The sequence below is a fragment of the Cnephaeus nilssonii genome, assembly GCF_951640355.1.
Source record: "Cnephaeus nilssonii genome assembly, chromosome: 13".
Lineage (NCBI taxonomy): Eukaryota > Metazoa > Chordata > Mammalia > Chiroptera > Vespertilionidae > Cnephaeus > Cnephaeus nilssonii.
The window spans coordinates 52,083,801-52,105,083 of NC_137084.1; the positions used below are offsets into that span (position 1 = coordinate 52,083,801).

Below are 21,283 nucleotides of genomic sequence, written 5' to 3' on the forward strand. Positions count from 1 at the left end.
ATGGTGTGCTTAACTATGTTTCATGAACAAAGGAACATTCTACCCACAAGTCTGCTAAGAAATCAACTTCAATAGAAAACATCCCAGTTGTCTCATTGTTCCTCATTCTGATCACAGAAACAGATGTTGAAACAAACCAAAGAGCAAGGTACGGCTAATCCAATCTAGGATATCTCATCAAGGCTCAGGAGGCTAATAGGATTTATGGCATCTCACCACGTCTCAGGGTTGATAGTGATGCATTCCAAACACGTGATAGTGTAGCAGAAAAGGCAAAAATGAAAATAAAAAATAAATCCACATCAAGGGCATCCAAAACCATGTTAGTGTCAAAGAATTAATGCTACAAGGAGAGAATATGATTTACTGATCATGGTCTGTTTCTGTAGATGAAATCTCTCCCCTTGCTTCCTAAATTTCAATTGTTTTTATAGTGTCCATTGCTGACCAAAACGTATGTATCAGATAAGAATATAAATGAAATAAAGCTGATGCTGGTTGTTATTTATTTGAATTCGTATTTCAAACAGACTGTCTGAAGTTTTCCTTGGAAGATGAAGGGTAACACAGCCTCATGTCCTAGGCATATAAAGCACCGATTTCCCTGTTGGCAGTGACTAGTTAACACGGGCGATCAGAAACGCGGGTCCACATTCACACGTTCACATATCAGAACATTAGACGTTTGGGTGCTCACTGACCTTCAGGTTGGTATTGTGCTATGATCGTCACTGTCTGTCCAGCCCCCTTCAGTGCAGCAGCAGCCTGTTCGTGGGATGCTCCACGGAGGTCAATGCCATTCACCTGAAAGACAGGATGCCAGAGAATGGTGGTGTTTCGTAAGGCATATTATTCTGATCGACAGAAGGACAAAGTTTCCCAAAACGGAGAGTCTGTTTAAGATTATGTCACCTGCCTCAAAACCCCTCATGTCCTACCCAGGCATTTGTGTGTTATGCTCCTGAGAATTTTTAGGTAGCAGACACATGAAATTTCATCTTGTGGTGTTTGTGCTATGGCCTGACCAGGTTGAAACTCTTTTGTATGCCCACGACCACTAGGCTCTCAGTGTGTGCAGTTCATATGACTCTGTGAGTTTCCTAGATTTCCTGGGGTGGATAGAAGCCTTCAAAATTAGAGGGAAGTCAGGGTAATAAAGAGAGACACATGTAATGTGCATAGACAAGCATGCACTGACGGATTAATATATTCAGATAGGGTTCTGGGGACACTGTACACAATGGGACTGACTGGCTGCCCGCCAAAACTCCCTCTTTGGTCAGAAGCCTGGTCCCGTCATCCTGAGCTCAGTTAGATAGGCCTGAGCTTTGTTCCAAAATAAATTTGACTGCCCCATTTCTCATGTACAATTCCAGCGTGGCTTCTGACGAAATGAAATAGAGAATGCCTGCAGTTTATGTTGCTGTTGCTAACTCCCATTTTGGGCCCGCGCCAGAAGAGAAACAGAGCATCTCCAAACAAGCACAGAACTGCCGAGAGGGAAAATTCATTCTGGAGTCAAATTTAATGAGAAGCAAAAGCTAAAATCTTTCTCCAATCAATTCGGTCTAAATCAACACAATGTAATTACTGAGTGCTTGTCAATGACAGGGCTCCCTGTCTGCCCCAGGAGAGGGACTGTGGGTGGGGAACAAAAGTGAACAAGACAAGTCTGAGGAAGCCTTTCTGCTTCAACAGAGCACACAGTAAGTCCAGTTCTTTAACCTAGCACATAGTAAGTCCAGTTCTCTAACCTACACAGAGGCTGGTTTTTGAAGATGATACCGGAATTCTGCTTCCTTTTATTTACAGGGAAGATAGCCACCTCCCATGAAAAAGAATAAAATAGCTGATCAGTTTATCTACCCATAAAATATAGAATCCTATTTGGCCTTACATGAATCCTCTTTGACAATGATACTGGATTGGTGGGGGTTGCTACTCTGTTTCCTTATCAGGCCTGGAACATCTGTCATTCTCAATTCCATATCCTGGACATCTCATAGTAACCTTGTTAAAGTCTCCTTATTCACTTTCATTTATTAAAAAAATATTTTTATTGATGAAAGAGAGGAAGGGGGAGTGAGTGAGAGATAGAAACATCAATGATGAGAGAGAATGATTGATTGGCTGCCTCCTGCATGCTCCGCACTAGGGACTGAGCCCACAGCCTGGGCCTGTGACCTGACCCAGAATCGAATCATGACCTCCTGGTAGCACGCCGGCTGGGCACTCCTCATTCACTTTTAAAACTTTCATGGTCTCTTCCATGGCTTTCTAGACTGGTAACTCCTTACTGAAAGCATTGATTACACAGTAAATTGGGAAGCCGGCTGAGCTAGGGGTGGCCTGCCCGTGCCACTTAATAGCTGAGTGACAGCTCTATTGCCAATCTGAGCCTCAATGCTCTCCTGATTCTCTGAGTTAGAATCAAAGAACTCTTTGATTCTAACAGTCCCTTTGAACTATAAAACTTCAGATTAACTCCTTGGTAGCTGATCATCATTTCAGATATTGTCCAGGCATTGACGGGTCAGAAGTATGACTCAGCTGGAAGAGACAGAAAAAGTAATTTCATCCAGGCTTTTGCCTACCTTAAACTGAATGCACAAGTCAAGGACAACATAATCTCTTGTCCAACAATTCCTCTCATCATCAACCTCCTGGTTCATAGGTTGACGCTCAACTGCAGAGTCACGCTGGCTGGGCTAATTTACTTATTTTTATTTGGAGAGTTTGCTCTTTTAAAATTTTAACTGTATATTAAAATATTAGTGCTCTATCTCATATAAATATTCTTACTAGTTTGGTGTTTGTATTTTGTGTTATTGCATTTAAGTATTTTAGCTTCTCACTTGTGTTATTTCTTGTCATATAGACGTTTAATATGTTTAGTCACATTTAGCACTATTTTTCTTTTAGCTTTTAAGTTTTGTGTTATATCTTCCCCTCTGTAATATAGTTACTAAATATCCATTTTTTCTTTTAGTACAATCACATGTTTTGTTTTGTTTTTGTTTTTTGTTTTTTTGGCCATATACTCTTTCATCTACTGAATATATTTTGGTGCTTGATGTGAGAACCAGGTGAACAACCATCCTTTCTTGGACCTTTCTTTTGTAGCATCTAATTTCTACATCTTTCACTATTGTAATTATGCCCTAAAATTTTCTCAGTTAGTGAACTGAGGGAGCATGAAATAGTGAGAAGAAACAAAAGATTTAGAGTCAGGGAAAACTGGGTTTAAATCCTGAGTTCACCCGTTATATCTAAGTAACTTGGGAAAGTCACTTAACTTCTCTGAACCTCAGCTTCCTCACCTGTAAAATGGGTATAATACCTACACATTGCATGAAATAAATGATAATATCTGTAAAGCCCTTAACACAGAACCTAGCACAAAAAGGCATTCAGCAAATAGTATCTAATATTACTGTATTTCTTCAAAGAGCTGTGATGATCAGTGATGAAGTAAAATCTAATGGAAATTAACCAATATGGAATATAGTATACAGGTTAGTTCATATGGTTTTTTTTTTCCCCCTTCGGAACACCCAGTTTCAGTACTGAAAGAGACTTAGAAACTTATTCACCCAGCACTTACACAGTAGAGATGGTACCCATTACGGGAAGGGTCTTTCCTTAAGTCATATCAGAGGTAGTGCAGCCAGGGCTTCTCTTGCTCAGCCCAGGATTCTTTCCACTGTATCAGCTGTTCCCTATGATGGGTGTGTGTTTATTTTCCACTGGACTGGTACAAATCTTGTTCATCTTAGGCCTGTTTCTACATGGGCCCCACATTTGTAGAGCTTTGGATGCTGCCATCATCCTGAACCATACCACATTGCCCGGGGCCCTGTTGATTTTCCTCCAGGGTTTAGCACACCTGTTCTCTTTCAGTCCTTTAAACTTTTCAAGGTCACTTTGCTTCTTATGTCTCTCCCTGTGGCTTGAGTTTTTATCAGCAATCTTTGCTCAAATAACATTTTTCAGAGGCATTTGAAAACAGTTTACATCACTGACATGACATTTCAAAATACCAAGGGTGACACAGACTCATATATTTATTATTACTGTTTTTCTACTTCAATTTGAATTTTCTCTTCTTGAAGCATAAACTGAGAGAATGAATGCCATTAAATACTGTTGAGATTAATAATGACAGTCATTGTTAACATTCACTGATGATCAGGCATGCTGATATCTAGAGGGATATTTATTCATTATCTCATTTAATCTTCAGAAGCCTAGGATTACTTTTCTGATTTTATAAATAAGAAAACCGAGCTCACTGAGAGTCACTAACTTTCTTCAAGGTTAAATAGTTGGAAGAAGTTAAGAATTTAAAATAGTCTAATCTAAAAGAGTCTAAGAGTCTTAAGACTCTTGAACTCTTACTACCATTTCTTATTGTTCTTCCTTCAATAGCCTGTCTAATTCTGAGGGTCTACGCCTGCAAGATTCTAATTCTGAAGTTTGCCTTTCAAGCTCCCTGAGACTGACAGCCCACAATTGGGTATGACATGCTGGTCAGCTCAGCAATGGGCTCAAACAACCTGGTTTAGACATTATGGCCCAGCTTATAACGATTAGAACATGTAGGGTTGAAACAAAGGCTTTGGGAGGCTAGAAAAATTCCATCTATTGCCATCTTCTTATGTATACAACTGTCACTGGATCATAGAAAACATTAAATTCTATTTGTTATGACATCCTTTTCACACCAAGTTAGTAATGGATAGGAAGGTTAGGACTTCTAGTTAATTCAAGTAGATATAGTTGTTTTTTTCAGATGCTGGTGTGAAGGAGAATGGTGTACCATGTCCAGAGTCAACTTTATTTTTTATTAGGTGAGCATTATGTCCGTTACTTCAGCTAGTAGGGCCCTTGGCCTGGGGCTCCAGGTTCCCTGAATAAATTACTATATGTTCTTTAGAAATATATTTATTAGTATTATAGAAAGAATAATATAAAAATGAGAGAATTTCAGAAATGGGGAGAGATTTTGTAATTCTCTGCAGCCGTCAATATATACCTTTAAGGGGATATGACCACATTATTCATATGCCCTATCCCTCACCTCTACCATGTTGGACTTTTATATTTCTCTGATTCAGGCATTTCTATCCTTGCAAAGGCTGTTTTCCTTATCTAGAACATAATTTTTCACCCTTTCGTCACCTGGAAAACTCCTCCTAGTCTGTAATGATTCAGACTGAAAGGACTCGTGGGATGTGCTTATTTGTGAACTCCTAAAAGGTAGGAGCTTGTCTCATTGGAACTTGTGTCCCTAGCAAAATGCCTGGGATATAGTAGGTGAAGAGGTGAGTGAATAGGCAAGTGAATGAGCGATAAAGCTAGTCACACTACATTATCCCAGGCCAATGGTCATCTAAGTTTTTTGACCCTGGCTCCATGCTGATAAAGAACTTAGTATCTTTCAGGGCCGAAACCGGTTTGGCTCAGTGGATAGAGCGTCGGTCTGCGGACTGAAAGGTCCCAGGTTCGATTCCGGTCAAGGGCATGTACCTTGGTTGCAGGCGCATCCCCGGTAGGGGATGTGCAGGAGGCAGCTGGTCGATGTTTCTCTCTCATCGATGTTTCTAGCTCTCTATCCCTCTCCCTTCCTCTCTGTAAAAAAATCAATAAAATATATTTTTTTTTAAAAAAGAACTTAGTATCTTTCAGGGAAATCCATTCCTCTTGGGGTCAGCTCCAGCAATAAAAAAGTTATTTGTGTTGAAACTGAGTCATCTTCCTGGTACTTTTCACCTAGTCATAACTTCTGAGATTTCACAGAATCTTCTTCTTTTTTATGATTTATTTTTCATATGATCCTCTTTCTAATATTCTAAAAAATAAATTTATTGATAAGATTATATAGGGTTCAAGTGTTTCTAATATTTGAAGACAGTTTTCTCTTTTCCAGATTAACCTCACTCCCGTCCCCATCCCATTATATCACTGTCACCAAGTGACAATTTGCCTCTGCTTGCATGCCTCCAGTGACAGGGAACTCTCTCCTTTATAGTCTGTCCATCCCATTTTGGGATGACCCTTATGAGTGTTATTTTTAGCATGTTTATATTACTTAATTCCTCATCAAACTCAGCAGAGATCATATGAGGTCAATTATGACAACTTGGATAGTCACTATAATTATTTTTCTTTAATGTACTCCTTGTATAGTATCTAGAGCTAAACACAGTGCTGATACAAACTCTGTTTCTTTAAAATATCCATTTCAGTAATTTCCTCTTCCAATTTAAGGGAAGGAGTGAACCAGAATGACACATAACCATTGTTGAGCCAGTGACCACCCAGTAGAGGACAATGACAGGTAAACACACAATTAAGCACCTGGTGATAAGTACTATGACACAAAAAGGTCAGAATGCTCTGGGACCCAGAGGAGGGACCCCTACAGAAGTATGAAGAGGTCTGGGAAGGCTTTCTGGAAGAAGTGACATCAGAAACAAGATCTGAATGAGTTATCCAGGAAGGACTGTGGAGAAAGGGATGGGCAGAGGAGTAGCAATATTTGAGAAAGAGAGGGAAGCAGATGGGATGGTGTGGAAGTGAGTGAGGATCTGGCATATCTGAAGAAAAGAAATTAGTTGCTACTGAAGGGCAGAGAGGGAAGAAAACAGAGTGGGAAAGAGGTGAGCGATAAAGTAGGAGAAATGAAGGTGATGGGGTGGATGATGATGATGGTGATGATCATGATGGTGATAGCTGACCGGCACAGTTCTAAGCATTTCCTATATACCTATTCCCTTAACACTTATACCAGCTCTATGACATAAGAACACATAAACAATGCCCATTTTCTCCAGGAGTCCACTGGGGCATAGACAGATTAAATAACTTGCCCAAGGTTCCACTGCTAATAATGGCAGAGCCAGGAATTAAACCCAGGCACTCTTGTTTAAGAGCCTGCAATCCTAACCATGACACATTACCATCTCCCAAGGATTTGGGTGTACAGGCATGATAAGCCATTTTAGTGAGTTTGGAGTTTATTGTGACTGCAACAGGGAACCATTCCTCAGCTTAGAATTGAGAAATACTATTTTATCATTACTCCTATACTCCAGGAGTGCTTGCAGCTAGGGGAAATACAGGGAATATACAGGAACCGTGTGCTATTGTCAGGCCTTTTCAGAGCCTCCCAAGGCGAATTGGTCCCTTTGGAGATGCTTGTGGCTGCTGAACTTTTCCATCCCAGCTCAGACCATCTGCCTGCTATGGAAACAGTGCCTTGAGAAGAACACTGGGTTTAGACTTGGGAAGGACAAGATTAAAAAATTGGTCTCACTACTTACTAACTCTATGACCTTGGGTACTTGGGTAAGTTACTTAACCCCTTTGACCTTCAGTTTCCTCATATTGCATCAAAAGTGCTAACCCTACTTTTTCTGGGTTGTTGTTTAGATAATTAGATATAATGCACATAAAGTACTTAACACTTGGCACATTGAGTAGGTACTCAATTAATGGTTGCTATTTGTATTATAGCATATTCATTATCTACAAAACCCAGACTTTAAATGACTTTTATTAACAGTGATAAAATTAAGAAATATATTAGGTAGAAGACTGTCTTGGAATAGCTAAGAGTAGCTAAGAACTACAATTTCAACTGAATTATTATTTGTAAAAAAATACAAAGGGGTGACCCAGTGGGAAAGGCTAGATAATTGGCACTAGATTTCAATTAAAATAAGTCAGGTACAGAACACACAAGGGACCATTTCAAGCAAATTACTTCACTGTTGGGGGTCTGGTTGGTACATGGCCGGAGAGCAACAGGGAGGAAACTGGGGCAGAATCCGAACCCTTTCTCCTTTATTCAGAGAGACCAGAGACAGTAAGATATATTACCAGTGAATTAAATAAATGTAGAAGGCTCCATCTTTTCTCAAGAGGAAAAAAAACTATTTTCATTTTCCTGAAGTGATGCGATGCAGTGAGGTGGAAATCGGTTCAGTTGCTAAGTCAGCCACTAACTGACTCAGGCCAGTGGCTAAACTGCTGTGGAAAATGGAAGGTGCTTGGCCTCATCATCTCTAGGGTCCCCATGTGATTCAGAATTCAGTGCTTTCCCTGGGTTAAAAATAACATCTCAAAAGTGTTTTACAGTGAGAAAGCTGTTTTCCCACCTCACATTTCTTATCCAACAAGGTGAGATATAAACAACAAATATAATAAAAGCATTCACATATATGACCTGATCCTTATCACATACGTGTGAGGGAAGCAAGGAAACTATAAATATCCCATTTAATCCTGAATGGTGAGTGGGCTGGGGTAGTTGGCACAGAGCATGGAGAGAGAGAAAAGAAAAATGGTTTGATCAGAAGTGGACCTTGAATGACAGGTTAAGAAGTTTTGTAAACGAGTGGCCAGGAGAGCCCTAGCCGGTTTGGCTCAGTGGATAGAACATCAGCCTGCGGATGGAAGGGTCCCAGGTTCGATTCAGATCAAGGGCACATACCTCAATTACAGGCTCCTCCCCGGCCCAGGCCTGGTCCGGGCTCGTGCAGGAAGCAACCAATTGATGTGTTTCTCTCACATTGATGTTTTCTGTCTTTCCCTCTCTCTTCCACTCTCTAAAAATCAGTGGAAAAATATCATTGGGTGAGGATTAAAAAAATAATAATAATAAGTAGCCAGGAAGGCTTTACAGAGGCATTGAACACAAATTGATTTATGTTGCAGGTGGGACAACTATGGCAACTGTAAAATGTTGGGGTTGAAGAACTAAGTGATCAAAAATAGGATAATCACATGGGAAATGATTGCAATATTACAAATGGTAGATGATGAAGACCTGAATTATAAAAATGAGAATTGAGTTGAAAGTGGGAAATGGGCACAGACTTGAGAAAGGACACAGAGGGAGGTTCTACACAGCTATTCTCCTCAACTACCTCTGGGATCCAAATAGAGCTTCAATAATATTTATAGTGTTAAATGGATTGGAAATGGGAGATGGGAAAGGTGATTAGAAGGGAGATGATACCATTAAACAAGATGGGAACACAGGGCGAAAAGCAGGTTTGGACAAGAGATAATTCATTTTAAGACCCGTTGAATTTGTTGTGACTATTGGACATCTTGCAGGTAGTTGGAAAATATCTATCTGGAGCTTAGAAAAATAGTTAATATTAATAATCATTTTAGCCTCGCTGTTTCAAAGGTGAGTGCCCTGATCTGACTAGACCCAGATGTAAAAGAGTTTTGTTTTTTTAATACGTTTGTATTGATTTTAGAGAGAGGAAGTGAGAGGGAGAGAGAAATAGAAATGTCGATGAGAGAGGAATATCAATCACTTGCCTCCTGCATGCTCCCTACTGGGGATTGAACCCACAACCTGGGCATGTACCCTGACCAGGAATGGAACCGATGACCTCCTGGTACACAGGATGATGTTCAACCAACTGAGACACACCTGGTTGGCTCGAAGAGTTTTGTTGTACAAAAAGAGGATAATAAGCACGCCCATTTCACAGAGTTGCTGTAAGTCTAGTTTAGTTATTGCATGTAAAACACAACAGGGCCTGGATATAGAAGGACATATAATTATTAGCTATTATTGAACCCTCCCCTGACACACACAATGGATGATCTGGGCTGGTATAAAAGTATTCAATAAAAAACCCAGCAGACCCAGGAGCAGTGCCAGGGTTATGGACACTGCGAGAGGAGGCCTGGTGCTCTAGAGAGCAATCTTAGGAGTCAGGAGTCCGGAGTTGCTGTCCCATCCTGCTCTTAGTTTATTTCACTTTGGGCAGTCCCTTTACCTCTCTGGGCCTCAGTTTCTTCCTCTAGAAAGTGAGCCTCATGCTAAATCTCTGCGTTCTCTTCCTGTGCTTAATAAACCAATATATTCCATGTGTGAAGTGTATTTTGTTGACAACATGAGAAAAACAAACAGTTCATTCAGCAATTTAGCACTAAACTTTTGAAATACCCTCTAGCGCGTCTCAGAGTGAACGAACTAGAAATTGAATTTCAAGTGGAAATTTCTAATTAAGTTCCCTTCTCCTGCTAGAGGCTGTTACACTCGGTGGAGAGTGATAACATTTCTGACAGTAGCTGCATGAGAGCTCAAGGCCAGAATCCTGGAGCAGAGGCAAAATGAAAACTGATATTGGATATTTGCATGTCTTAGCCGTTGAAATTAACTCCCTTTTAAATATGGCTTGCTGATGCAAAAATGGGCTTATATTAAAAAATGTCTTTAAAAATGTTTTGGTTTACTAGGGTGTTTATAGAGGATTGATCATTTTAGAGTCTTTCATTGAAAATGATAAGATATAATTTGGCCATCTGAACCCACTTACTACCGGCCAAAACACAGTAAACAACTTTTAGGATTCATGCATTTTGAGTGATCAGGTAACTATTTTTATAAGAATACTAGAGACCTGGTGCATGAAATTTGTGCACTGGCGGGGCGTCCCTCAGCCCGGCCTGCACCCTCTTGCCTAAGCCGGCAGGTGGACATCCCTCTCACAGTCCGGGACCCCTTGCTCCTTACCACCCACCTGCTCACTGCTCCTTACCGCTCAGCTTGCTGCTCCTTAGCGCTGCCGTGGAGGCAGGAGAGGCTCCTGCCACCGCCGCTGCGCTCGCCAGCCATGAGCCCGGCTTCTGGCTGAGCAGTGCTCCCGTGTGGGAGCGCACTGACCGCCATGGGGCAGCTCCTGTGTTGAGCGTCTGCCCCCTGGTGGTCAGTGCACATCATAGTGACTGGTCTTTCTGGTCGTTCCACTGTAATGGTTGCTTAGGCTTTTATTATATAGATTATATAGATATAAATAAAAACTAGTTGAAATCTTCCTTATATATGTTACACAAATATAAGATGATGCTAGTATCTCCAGTTCTGGCTTTTCCCTTAACTCTAGATTTGTAAATCTACCGGCTTACTTGACCTCTCCAGTTGGATGTCTAAGATTTTTCAAACTCATCATGCTGAACAGCAAACTCTTAATTTTCTTCCAAACCTGTTTCTGGGAATTTTTCCACTTTCAACAAAGAGTAATACAGACATCAACCACTCAAACCAGAACCCATGAGCTAACCTTAATTCTCCCCGCCCGCCCCGCCCCCCACCTCCCCATGTAACCCATCAGCATGTCTGTTTACTACAGCTCCAAACCATATTTCAGGTCCATCCACTTTACTCCAACTCCACCATTGCTCCCAGGGACACTGCAAGAGCTTCTTTATTGGGCTCCCAGAATGATATTTTCAAAATATATATCAGGTCATGTCTATGTCTTCTTAATTTTCCCCCCATTGGCTTCTTGTACTTTGAATAAAGTACAAACACCTCCCCTTAACCTCAACTCATCCTTCTGAGTCTATCTCATTCCACTGTCTACCTTTTTCACTTGTCTACAGCTATAGGGTCTTCATTCTACTTTGCCTAAATCCAACTTCCTCCAGCCTTGGGCACTTATAGCAGCTGTCTTTCTGAAGATAGCGCTCTCCCCTATATCCTCTCACATTTGATCCCTTATGTTCATAAGTCTCAGATTAAAGACCAGTTCCTCAGCGAGCTCTTTGCTGACTTCCCCATTTAAAGAAGTTTTCCAGCCTATCTTTAACTTCCTGCTTTAATTTCTTATAGAACTTAGGCCTATCTGATATTTTGCTTGTTTATTATCTCACCCACCCCAAGAAATGCTTCCTGTGAGTCGGGACTTTGTCTCTTTTACTTCTAAACCTCTGATATTTGGAACACTACCTAGATATTTATTTATTTATTTATTTATTTATTTATTTATTTAATATATTTTATTGATTTTTTACAGAGAGAAAGAGATAGGGATAGAGAGTTAGAAACATCGATCAGCTGCCTCTTGCACACCCCCTACTGGGGATGTGCCCGCAACCAAGGTACATGCCCTTGACCAGAATCGAACCTGGGACCCTTGAGTCCGCAGGCCGACGCTCTATCCACTGAGCCAAACCGGTTTCGGCGGAACACTACCTAGATATTTAATATTTCTTGAGATAATACATTCTTATAACTATTAGATCACCTAATTTTATTTAAATCATTAACATTTATTGCATGTTTATTAAGGGCAAGGTACTGATCAGAGGCTTTTTCAGAAGGGATTTGCCATATAGGGAGAGAATGGTTGATTATCTGGACTCATGGGTCAGAATCTTTGAGGGTAGGCTCAGGAATCTTCAGTCAGAAGAGGGCACTCCTTGTGGAGAAGTAGCTCTTTGTTCTCAGATGTACTCTGGATGGCTCTTCATTCATGCTGTATTTGATTTTTAAGTCTCAGGTCATGCTGTGGCTTTGCTGTTTACAAACTCTCTGTCCCTTTGGGGCTTTATTGCCAATTAGGGTTTGGCAGAATGACTTGGGAACTTCCTTTGAGATATACGTTGAAAGGGAATATGTAAACATGACAACAGTGACGCATACATCCCATGACAGATCCAGTCTCTTATTCCTGGGTGCTTTGCGCATGGGTCTCTGTTGATAACAAATGTCTCTTTGGGTATCATGATGGAGAAATCCTTGAAGCCCCCATTCCATATTTTGGTGCCCTTGAAAACACTTTTGCTAAGGATTCACTCACCTCTGTATCACCTGAGTTCCAAAACTGCTCAGGCCAAGGGTCAAACTCCGGGGTTGGGGGTGGGGGGTGAGGAAAATCCTGCCCTCAAAAATCTGCTTCTCACCTCAACCTCTAAGCCCTCTATTCTGGCATGAGATGTGTGTATGTTTCAGGCTGACAGATTCCTTTAGCTTAGGGTCACATTTAAAGCTGAGGTCTTTCCTTGATGGACGGTGGTAATGAGAGCCACCTTCTGAGTTTGCTCAGCATGCTATCCCTTTTGAAATCAGTAGACTGACTGCAAATGCTCAGCTATTTAAAAAAAACCCCACACTCAGTTTTCTTGTGGTTTCTGAAATAGAACTATCACTAAATGTAATCAACTGCTAAAAACACTATCAATAGGAAATTGATTCAATTAATTATTAAAAATCCACACAATAGAATACTATGCAACCATCAAAAGCAATGGCAAACGTGTCTAATATTCTGATACTCAAAAATGTCCAGGCTATGTTTGATCAATTAAAGAAAAGCAAGTTGTAAACTGTATGTATAAATAACCCTGCTTGTTTAAATAAAGGATATATGATCTGATGAAGAATAGTTTACACAACCAAATGCTAAATGCTAGTGGCAGTTTCAAAGGCCTATGGTGTTGAGGCCATAGTGGGGGAGAGCCGTAAAGAAGAGAGAAGGGATTGCATTTTATTTTACAGCCTTTTGTAGTATCTGAATAATTTTTAAGTAGCATGTATTGTCATAACTTTAGAAGGTATATAAAAAGTTTTAACTATTGAGTTTAAGGTTTGTGTTACTTTGTTTTACTTATTTGTTTGTTTGTTTGTTTGTTTATAACTGGAGGCCTGATGCACAAAATTCGTGCAAGGGGCTCGGCCCTCACATCCTGGCTGCCTCTCAGCCCCGCCCACTGGTTGTTCCAGAAGGTTGTTCCCTGTCTGGTCTAATTAGCATATTAGCTCTTTATTATATAGGATTCTTTATTGTTGAAAGTATTACAGATGTCCCCTTTGTTAGTTTGTGTTTTTTCCCCCATTGATGTCCTCTATAATTACCCGCCCTTCTCAGAAGATTTATGTTACTTTGGCAATAAAAAAACAAAAAGGGCTGCCAAAGCAAACTAAAAATAGAGTAGTGCTTATAGGAAAATGGAGTAAATTTGAACAATCAAATTTTCAAGCACCACATAGATTCAGTCAGGAGTCAAGCACCCCTGGGTGTCTTCTTTGTGGCACTCTGTGTATTAAGTTTGGGGGATGCATTGGTGAAGAAAGTGATGGCTCTGCCCTCAGTGACTTCAGATCTAACACAAGTTCTCAATTGGATATGGGAATGTGGGGGAGGTGTAGATATTTTTTGTTCCTAAAGTGTCAAATTTTGGGATCAGTATTGGTATTAATTGTGCAAGCCAATGTATGTTAAATGTCCTGCAAACTGTGACACGGTTATACACAGTGAAAAACTGTCCTAGCAAAAATGTAATAGCATCTGCAATACAAAATATTGGATCAACACTGTTTTTCACATAAGTATACTAATTCCAAATGAGCCTTCATGAGATGCTAGTATAAATTAAAAAGATTCTTTTTCTGCACAGTTGACCTTGTTTGTAAGCATTAAAATCAACGGTAAAGAAAGGAAAAAACCTGTCTCTAGAGACATACCTGTCAAGTGGCCCGTTCCTAAAACATTGAAAGGCTTAAGTAAGAAAAAGGTACAGAAATAATTCGAGCTTATTTTAACTAATTAAAGCAATACTATAGAACAGCCATTAAATGGAATATCTCCTTTTTTCCCCTACTCTTTCAGGTAACCACTGATCATAAATTGAATATATGCTGTCTTTACATATTTCTCACACAAGCACAGATAATATCCTCACCTATATTCCTGATGTCTAGAATAGCACCTGGTATATATAACTGAGTGAATATATACAGGTGCAAAAGCACATATATTTGCCTCCATATATAGTTATTGTTTTAAAAAATAGATCATATGACACATTGTTGTGTAATGCACTTTCTTTTTCCATTTAAATTACTCTTTAATGAATAAATGTCACCAAAACCTCATGAGGGCAGGACCAGCTATTGTGCTAGTTTTCTTGTATTTTTGGGATGGAACATAAATTCGTTTTCTCATAGATTATTATTGAAAGTGATAGTAATTACATGTGTCTGATGTATCTCTTCCTCTACTCTGAGGAGGTTTTAGGACTCATCTTTCCTTAAAGGATGGGGTTGGAGCTACCGTCTTGAATTTGGTCTCGTTGGGGAAGTGCTAGCTGGACCACACAACATATGGCCCTCACTCGAAGAGTCAATGATTTCATAAAAATTTTCTTTCTGGCTCTAGCTGGTTTGACTCAGTGGATAGAGCGTGGGTCAAGGGCACATGCCCGGGCCGTAGGCTCAATCCCCAGGAGGGGGCATGCAGGAGGCAGCCAATCGATGATTCTCATCATTGATGTTTCTATCGCTCTCTCCCTCTCCCTTCCTCTCTGAAATCAATAAAAATATATCAATTATTTTTCTTTCTGGTCAATCGGAGAACCAGAAGAAGCAACAAGTCAGTTCAAAACTCCTCTGAGAAGATAAGCTTCATAAAATCCAAAGAGTGTGAAAGCACAGCATCCTTTAGAATGATGTCTCCAACATCGCTTCCTCTGTTCTCTCAAGCATGTATTGGGACTTCGTAAAAGCAGCCAAGACTGTGTGCAGTCTTTTACCATCAGTCCCCAGGGAATACTGTAAGCCTCAGAACATTTTCCATTTACATCGTCAGGAATGTATTTTCAGTGACTTAAATCTTTCCTAATTACAACCAATTCCCTCCTCCCAGGCCTCGTAATTTAGTGCAGAGAACGCCACTCCTTAAAACACCGCCCCAGCCAAGAAGCCTGAGTTTCCATGGTTGGTTAGCTGTGGGGCTCCGGATGTGAGCAGAGCCGAAAAGCCACGCTCCCCGAAAACCCAAGAAATCACATTCCACTGCCCTGGTTCACTTCCTTGAACGAAGTAAAAGCTCCGTAAGTAATGGGAAAGAGGAGAAAGGAGAATGCGGAAAAAAAAAAAAAATAGAGGGAAAAAGGAGGGAAGGAATCTGTGAAATTGGCTTTCCTCAATCTGTCTGCAGAAATTTAAATGTGGATGGAAGGAGGTTACTAATAAAGATAGTACTAGTAACCAAATACTGAGCTGAGAGAGTACTGTGCCAAGTTTGTTATTGCTAATCCTCCTAAGAACTTAGCTGAGCTCAACGTTTAAAAAGAGGAAACTGAGGCACGGAGAGGTTAGAAGCTCCCAGTCTCAGAACTGGGATAAGCGTCTGTCTGTGATACACAGACGGTGATCTTCCCCCACCCCTGCCCCAGCAACACACACTTATGCTGCCCCCATCTAATAGCACTGGCTGCCCCCATCTACAGCACTGGCTGCCTCCAACCTCAGGACTGCAGGTAATAGCCCTGACAGACAGCCACCTAGGCCAGGGTGCTGCTGAATCAATGCCCCATCCCCCCCAAACCAAATTCCCTTCACCATGGTTTCACCAAAGGATGCCTTTTCCACAGCAGCTCCAGCTCCCGCCAGTGCCTGTCATCACTGCGGGGCACTTTGCTTTTCCGGGTCCATTAACAGCCTCCTACAGGGACGCTGTCCAGTCCTGGTCCCCAGGGGCTGCCCGCTTCAACCCCCATCGCTCAGTGCAGGGCCCAGGCCCCTCTGCCACTTAGCACATTACACAGAGCTCAACATTCCCTCCTCAGCCCGCCCAGCACCTGATCAATAAATATCTAACAAAGCCGTTTACACCCCTGCGGCCAGTTCAGCACCTCCCCACCCAGCTCGCTCTTTGCACTGGACTTCACTCTACACTTGGGGCCAGTTCCGTGACAGACAGGCTGCAGGCTCTGCCACATCTGCGAGACCAGACCCACGGGCATTCGATCAATAAGCACGGGATGGAGAGGGAGAAGCAGCGTTGGAGGCTGGACCCGGACGTGGAGCTCGCAGACTGCATTCCCCGCCCTAACAGTTGCCAGCAGCAGAATACAATACACCCGACTAGCCCTTGCTGTTCTTGGCACTGGGAGTTCTTGGAACCCAGACGCAGAATTCCGGAGTCTTTAAAATCCCTTTCTCCGATCTTTTACCCTTACGATTAGCAGTGCATGAAGCTTCCTCTTGCAATGTTCTCTTTTGCCAAACACTTAGTCACCTGGAAAAGTTACCACTGCCCTGCAGAGGTGGGGTTCCCTCCCCTCCCCCCTACTCGCCTCCCCGCCTCCCCGCCTCTGGGTCTCACCTCTGTGATCTTCCCGGTCTCTCTGCCTCTGCATTTGTGACTACACCCCCTGGTTCTCCCTTCCCTACCTTTCCTCTGCGGCTGTCTGTTCCTCCTCCTGCTGCTGATCTCTCTCGCCTTTCTCCTACCCCCTCCCTCTGACCCATCTGCGATCTGCCTCCACTTTCTGCTCTATCCTTTTTTTTTTTTTTTTTTTCTTCTTTGGTAGATTTCTCTAGCTCTATTGGAAGCCTACCACTCACTGTGTTTACCACCTAGCACAGACTTTCTGGAATTGTGTTGCCCATTTGAAGTCTAAACTGCGAGAGCCCTGTAATTATGCTAATGAAAAATAAAAAGTGTTCTCATTTCATTATTACAACCAAAACTGTCAAATATAGGCAAATCCTGAGGAACTTATATTCAAGCTGATCTCTACTTGCATTTTGAAATGCCATCTCAGGCTGTCTTGTTTATATTTAATGCTCTGTGACTCGAAGTCAAGGACAAGCCTTGAGTTAGGGTTTTTCTAGGGAAGCGCCCTAGAATTTATGGGGCCCTGGAGCTGCTGTAAAACATGGGTTGTTGTTGTTGTTTTCAAACCCACTTGTTGCTGTCTAATGTGGAGCCTTGCTGCATATCAAGAAACTGATTGAGTGTTTTAACTCCTTTTTAAAATCCTCACCCAAAGACATGCTCAGAGAGAGAGGGTGGGGACAGGGGAGAGAGAGAGAGAGAGAGAGAGAGAGAGAGAGAGAGAGAGAGAGAGAGAGAGAGAGAGAGAGAGAGAGAGAGAAGAGAGAGACATTGATGTGAGAGAGAAACATTGATCCATGGCTTTCCTTACATGCCCCGACTGGGACTGAACCCACAACCCAGATATGTGCCCTGACTGGGAATTGAACTGGCAACTTTTCAGAGCACAGGATGACACTCAACCAACCGAGTCCCTCTGACCAGGCCAAACTTCTTAACATTGTCATTACCAGCTGAATATTCTAACCTGAAGTTGGACTCCCCTGCTGTCCCTTGTTCCTTAATTAGCATCAGTCAGTCAACGGTAGCTTAACTTTGCGCTTTTAGGTACATGCTTAGCTCAAGGTTTACACCACCTCCACAGTAACCTCCATTTGTTACCCAAACTTTGCCAACAACTCATTCCCTCTTCAAAGCATGAAAACATCACTGTATCGATACAATTTTAATATGCGCCTGAGATACAAAATACTGGGTTAAAGAAGCACTTAGGGGAAAAGTCACACTGGAGACATGTGCAATGACTGACAGAAAACCATGAATATCATGTTAGATATCAGATAATTATGCATGCAGGAAATGAAACAGTTGTAAATATTGCTTCTCCTCAAAGTTAGGTGTAATGAGACAGTCAGGTAAACTAGAAAATTTTTTTCAATGAATAAGAGTCAAAATAAATATGCATTAAGAGCATAAATCATGCCCTAACCGGTTTGGCTCAATGGATAGAGCGTCAGCCTGTGGACTGAAGGGTCCCAGGTTCGATTCCGGTCAAGGGCATGTACCTTGGTTGCGGGCACATCCCCAGTAGGAAGTGTGCAGGAGGCAGCTGATGGATGTTTCTCTCTCATCGATATTTCTAACTCTCTATCCCTCTCCCTTCCTCTCCGTAAAAAAAATCAATAAAAAAAGAGCATAAATCACTAAGACAAAGTATGTATAATTGTACAAAGTGTTTTTTAGGATAATGTATGTAGAAGTATGTATTGTATGTATGAAAAGTCTTTTCTTTTTTGCTGGCTGGTGACTGCCTGTTCATGCAGTTTCCGTTCTGAAATACTAATCCACATGAGGATTAATACATGGGTGGTTCTCAGAGCAAAGAACTTGTCTTTGGCTTTCTGCCATCTACAAATTCCTGGCTAACGTTGATCTTTATCAATTGCGATGAGCAAATAAACAATTAACTTCAATATTTTCTTAAAGTAAATGGTTCTGCAATTATTTATATGAGTGTATATGTATATTCACATACATATATACATTATATCCTATGTATCAAACTATAAATAAGTTAGGATAATTCCGTGGTTTAGATTAGTGCTTTTATTCAGTGGGTGGCAAAATCCAAGGATAGGTATATTTTAAAGAGTGCTCACTGACTATAGCGCTAGATTCTGGTATCTGTTAGCTTTGGAATTTTGTGCTTTAGTTCCTTAATTTACTACATAAATACTGCACAAAGAGTCCATGAGGTCCCATTTTGAGTTAAGATTCCGTGATTCAATCATGTGGTTAAAAGATACATATATATTGTAAGATGTTTAATTTTGCAAACAGTTAAGTACCTCTTTTGTCTCCTTCCATTATAAAAGACATTCACTTATTTACTCATTCAAAGATTCATTCTAGAAGCATTTATTTGGGATTTACTCTGTTTCAGGTCTTATGCCATACCCCAAGGATGCCGACATTACCTAGACACAGCCTTTGTTCTTGAGGAGCTCTGGGTCTTTAAGAGGATCTCCTACTTTACAGAATGTCATCTCAAAGGCCTAATTGTAGAAAGTCAAAATTTCTTTGCAAATAACTCAAAACATATCCATAATATTAAGTGCTGATGATAATTGGTATTTCCTTTTGGAGAAGCAATCCTCCCTCCCTCCCTCCCTCCCTCCCTCCCTCCCTCCCCCCTCCCTCCCTCCCTCCCTCCCTCCCTCCCTCCCTCCCTCCCTCCCTCCCTTCCTTCCTTCCTTCCTTCCTTCCTTCCTTCCTTCCTTCCTTCCTTCCTTATCTCATTTTCTCTGCTCCCGACTCCCCTCTTTTTCTATCTATGGTGGCAGTATAGTAGAAGGGAAAGAGTGTGGGTTTTGTCCAGCAGATTCAGGTTTGAAATTTGGGCACTGCCTCTTATCAGCTGTGTGATCCTGAACCAGTTACCTGCTCTGAGACTCCATTTTCACATCTATGATGTGATGACAGGAATATCTACTTTAAGAGTTGCAGAGTTAAAGTAGGTTGGAATAAGATGATGCATATAAAAGCCTACTCAATGAATGATGGCTATTACTTTCAATATTAAAAGTTGGGCAATATTCCTGCTTGATTTAACACCCTTTCAAGTGAGTAAACCAATGAAGTAGCTTTTTTTTTTTTTTGCCTGTACCCTCTGAAGACTCTTTACATATTATCATCTATGGCTATAACCTCTACCCAAAAATTCTAGGACCAAGACACCTGTGAGGATTCTGTGGGTACTAGCTAGATAAGAATCCAAGTTAGTTTGAATGATACAAAATTGCCAGTATTAGACTTGACCTACAAAAGTGTCAAATGCATATGGTTCAACCTAATACTACTACTGATACAGCGAAAAGCAAACTTCAATTTTGTACTTTTGAATATGAATGTCATGTGAAATTAAAAAAAAAATTGAGGGGGGGGGTAATTTCCTGGTTAAAAAATGTTTAATAAGTGAAATCCATTTTATTTGCTTTTAGATTAAGGGAAAACCCGTAAAATAAACCTGTTTGGTTCTTTTGCCAGAGTAGTTTTAGAAGGTTCAAATTTGAGTTTGATATTGTGGAAATTTCAGCCTTAGGCCATGGAGTATGGGATATGAAATCCATATTTATTGTTGGCTATTAAGGAAAAGAGCGAATCTTCGACTATTTTAAGAGAAAAGCATTAAGACTGCCAACTAATGAGCTGAAACTTGTTCTGACTGTTTCACATTACTGAGCGAAAGATTAGAGGAAATTAGTACAAAGAGAGAACGAGAGCCTTTTTTTTTTTTTCTATATCCGTGGGAAAGACGGAGGATTGAGAGTGTGTAGGAGAAGTGTGAGGGTATGTGGGAGAAGAAGTGTTTAAAATGTTCAAAGGAAACTAAAACGGAGCAGGAAAATGTACACTGGGGCATAGGTTTTAACGTTTCAAAACCAGCTATTCAGACAAGTACTTCTAGTGTGGTCATCAGAACCCTTTGCTAGTAGCTTTGAACATCCATCTGTGCTGTCTGCTGGGCTGGGAACCCTCTATCTGGTGGATAGCCTCATGTCACATGGTCACCTTGGCCTTGGAAAGCCCAATTCAAATTCTATTTCTTCTATGAAATTCTTCCTAGTAAGTAAAGGGCATCTACTTCCTCTATCCTCGAAACTAAAGCAAATTGCTTCTATGTCTTCCAACTCCCTACTCTTAGGTGCTTTGCAAATGTTTTGTGTTTGTGTTTAACAGTAATGTGTGGGCTAAGAAATAAATCTGTCCATCTGACATGGCCTCAAGACCATTTTGTCTACATTAATTGAATGCCTACCATGTGCCAGGGGCTGTGCCATGTACCAGAATCAATAAAAACAAAACTTGGGTTTGCCATAAGGGAGTTCACAGCCTCATAAACTGTA

The 21,283-nt window shown here is 41.1% G+C and overlaps 1 protein-coding gene across 19 annotated transcripts in view; it reads right to left on the reverse strand.

Moving 5' to 3' along the window:
* The window catches only part of DLG2 (discs large MAGUK scaffold protein 2), a gene marked incomplete at its 5' end in the record, with an annotated part of 1,931,014 nt that overhangs the window by 314,693 nt on the left and 1,595,038 nt on the right, over nucleotides 1-21,283 (reverse strand). For all 19 annotated transcript variants that reach the window (XM_079787296.1, XM_079787299.1, XM_079787298.1 and 16 more), the window contains one exon: nucleotides 702-804. In XM_079787296.1, coding sequence (XP_079643422.1) covers nucleotides 702-804 — 103 coding nt within the window. The remainder of the gene's footprint in view (nucleotides 1-701; nucleotides 805-21,283) is intronic.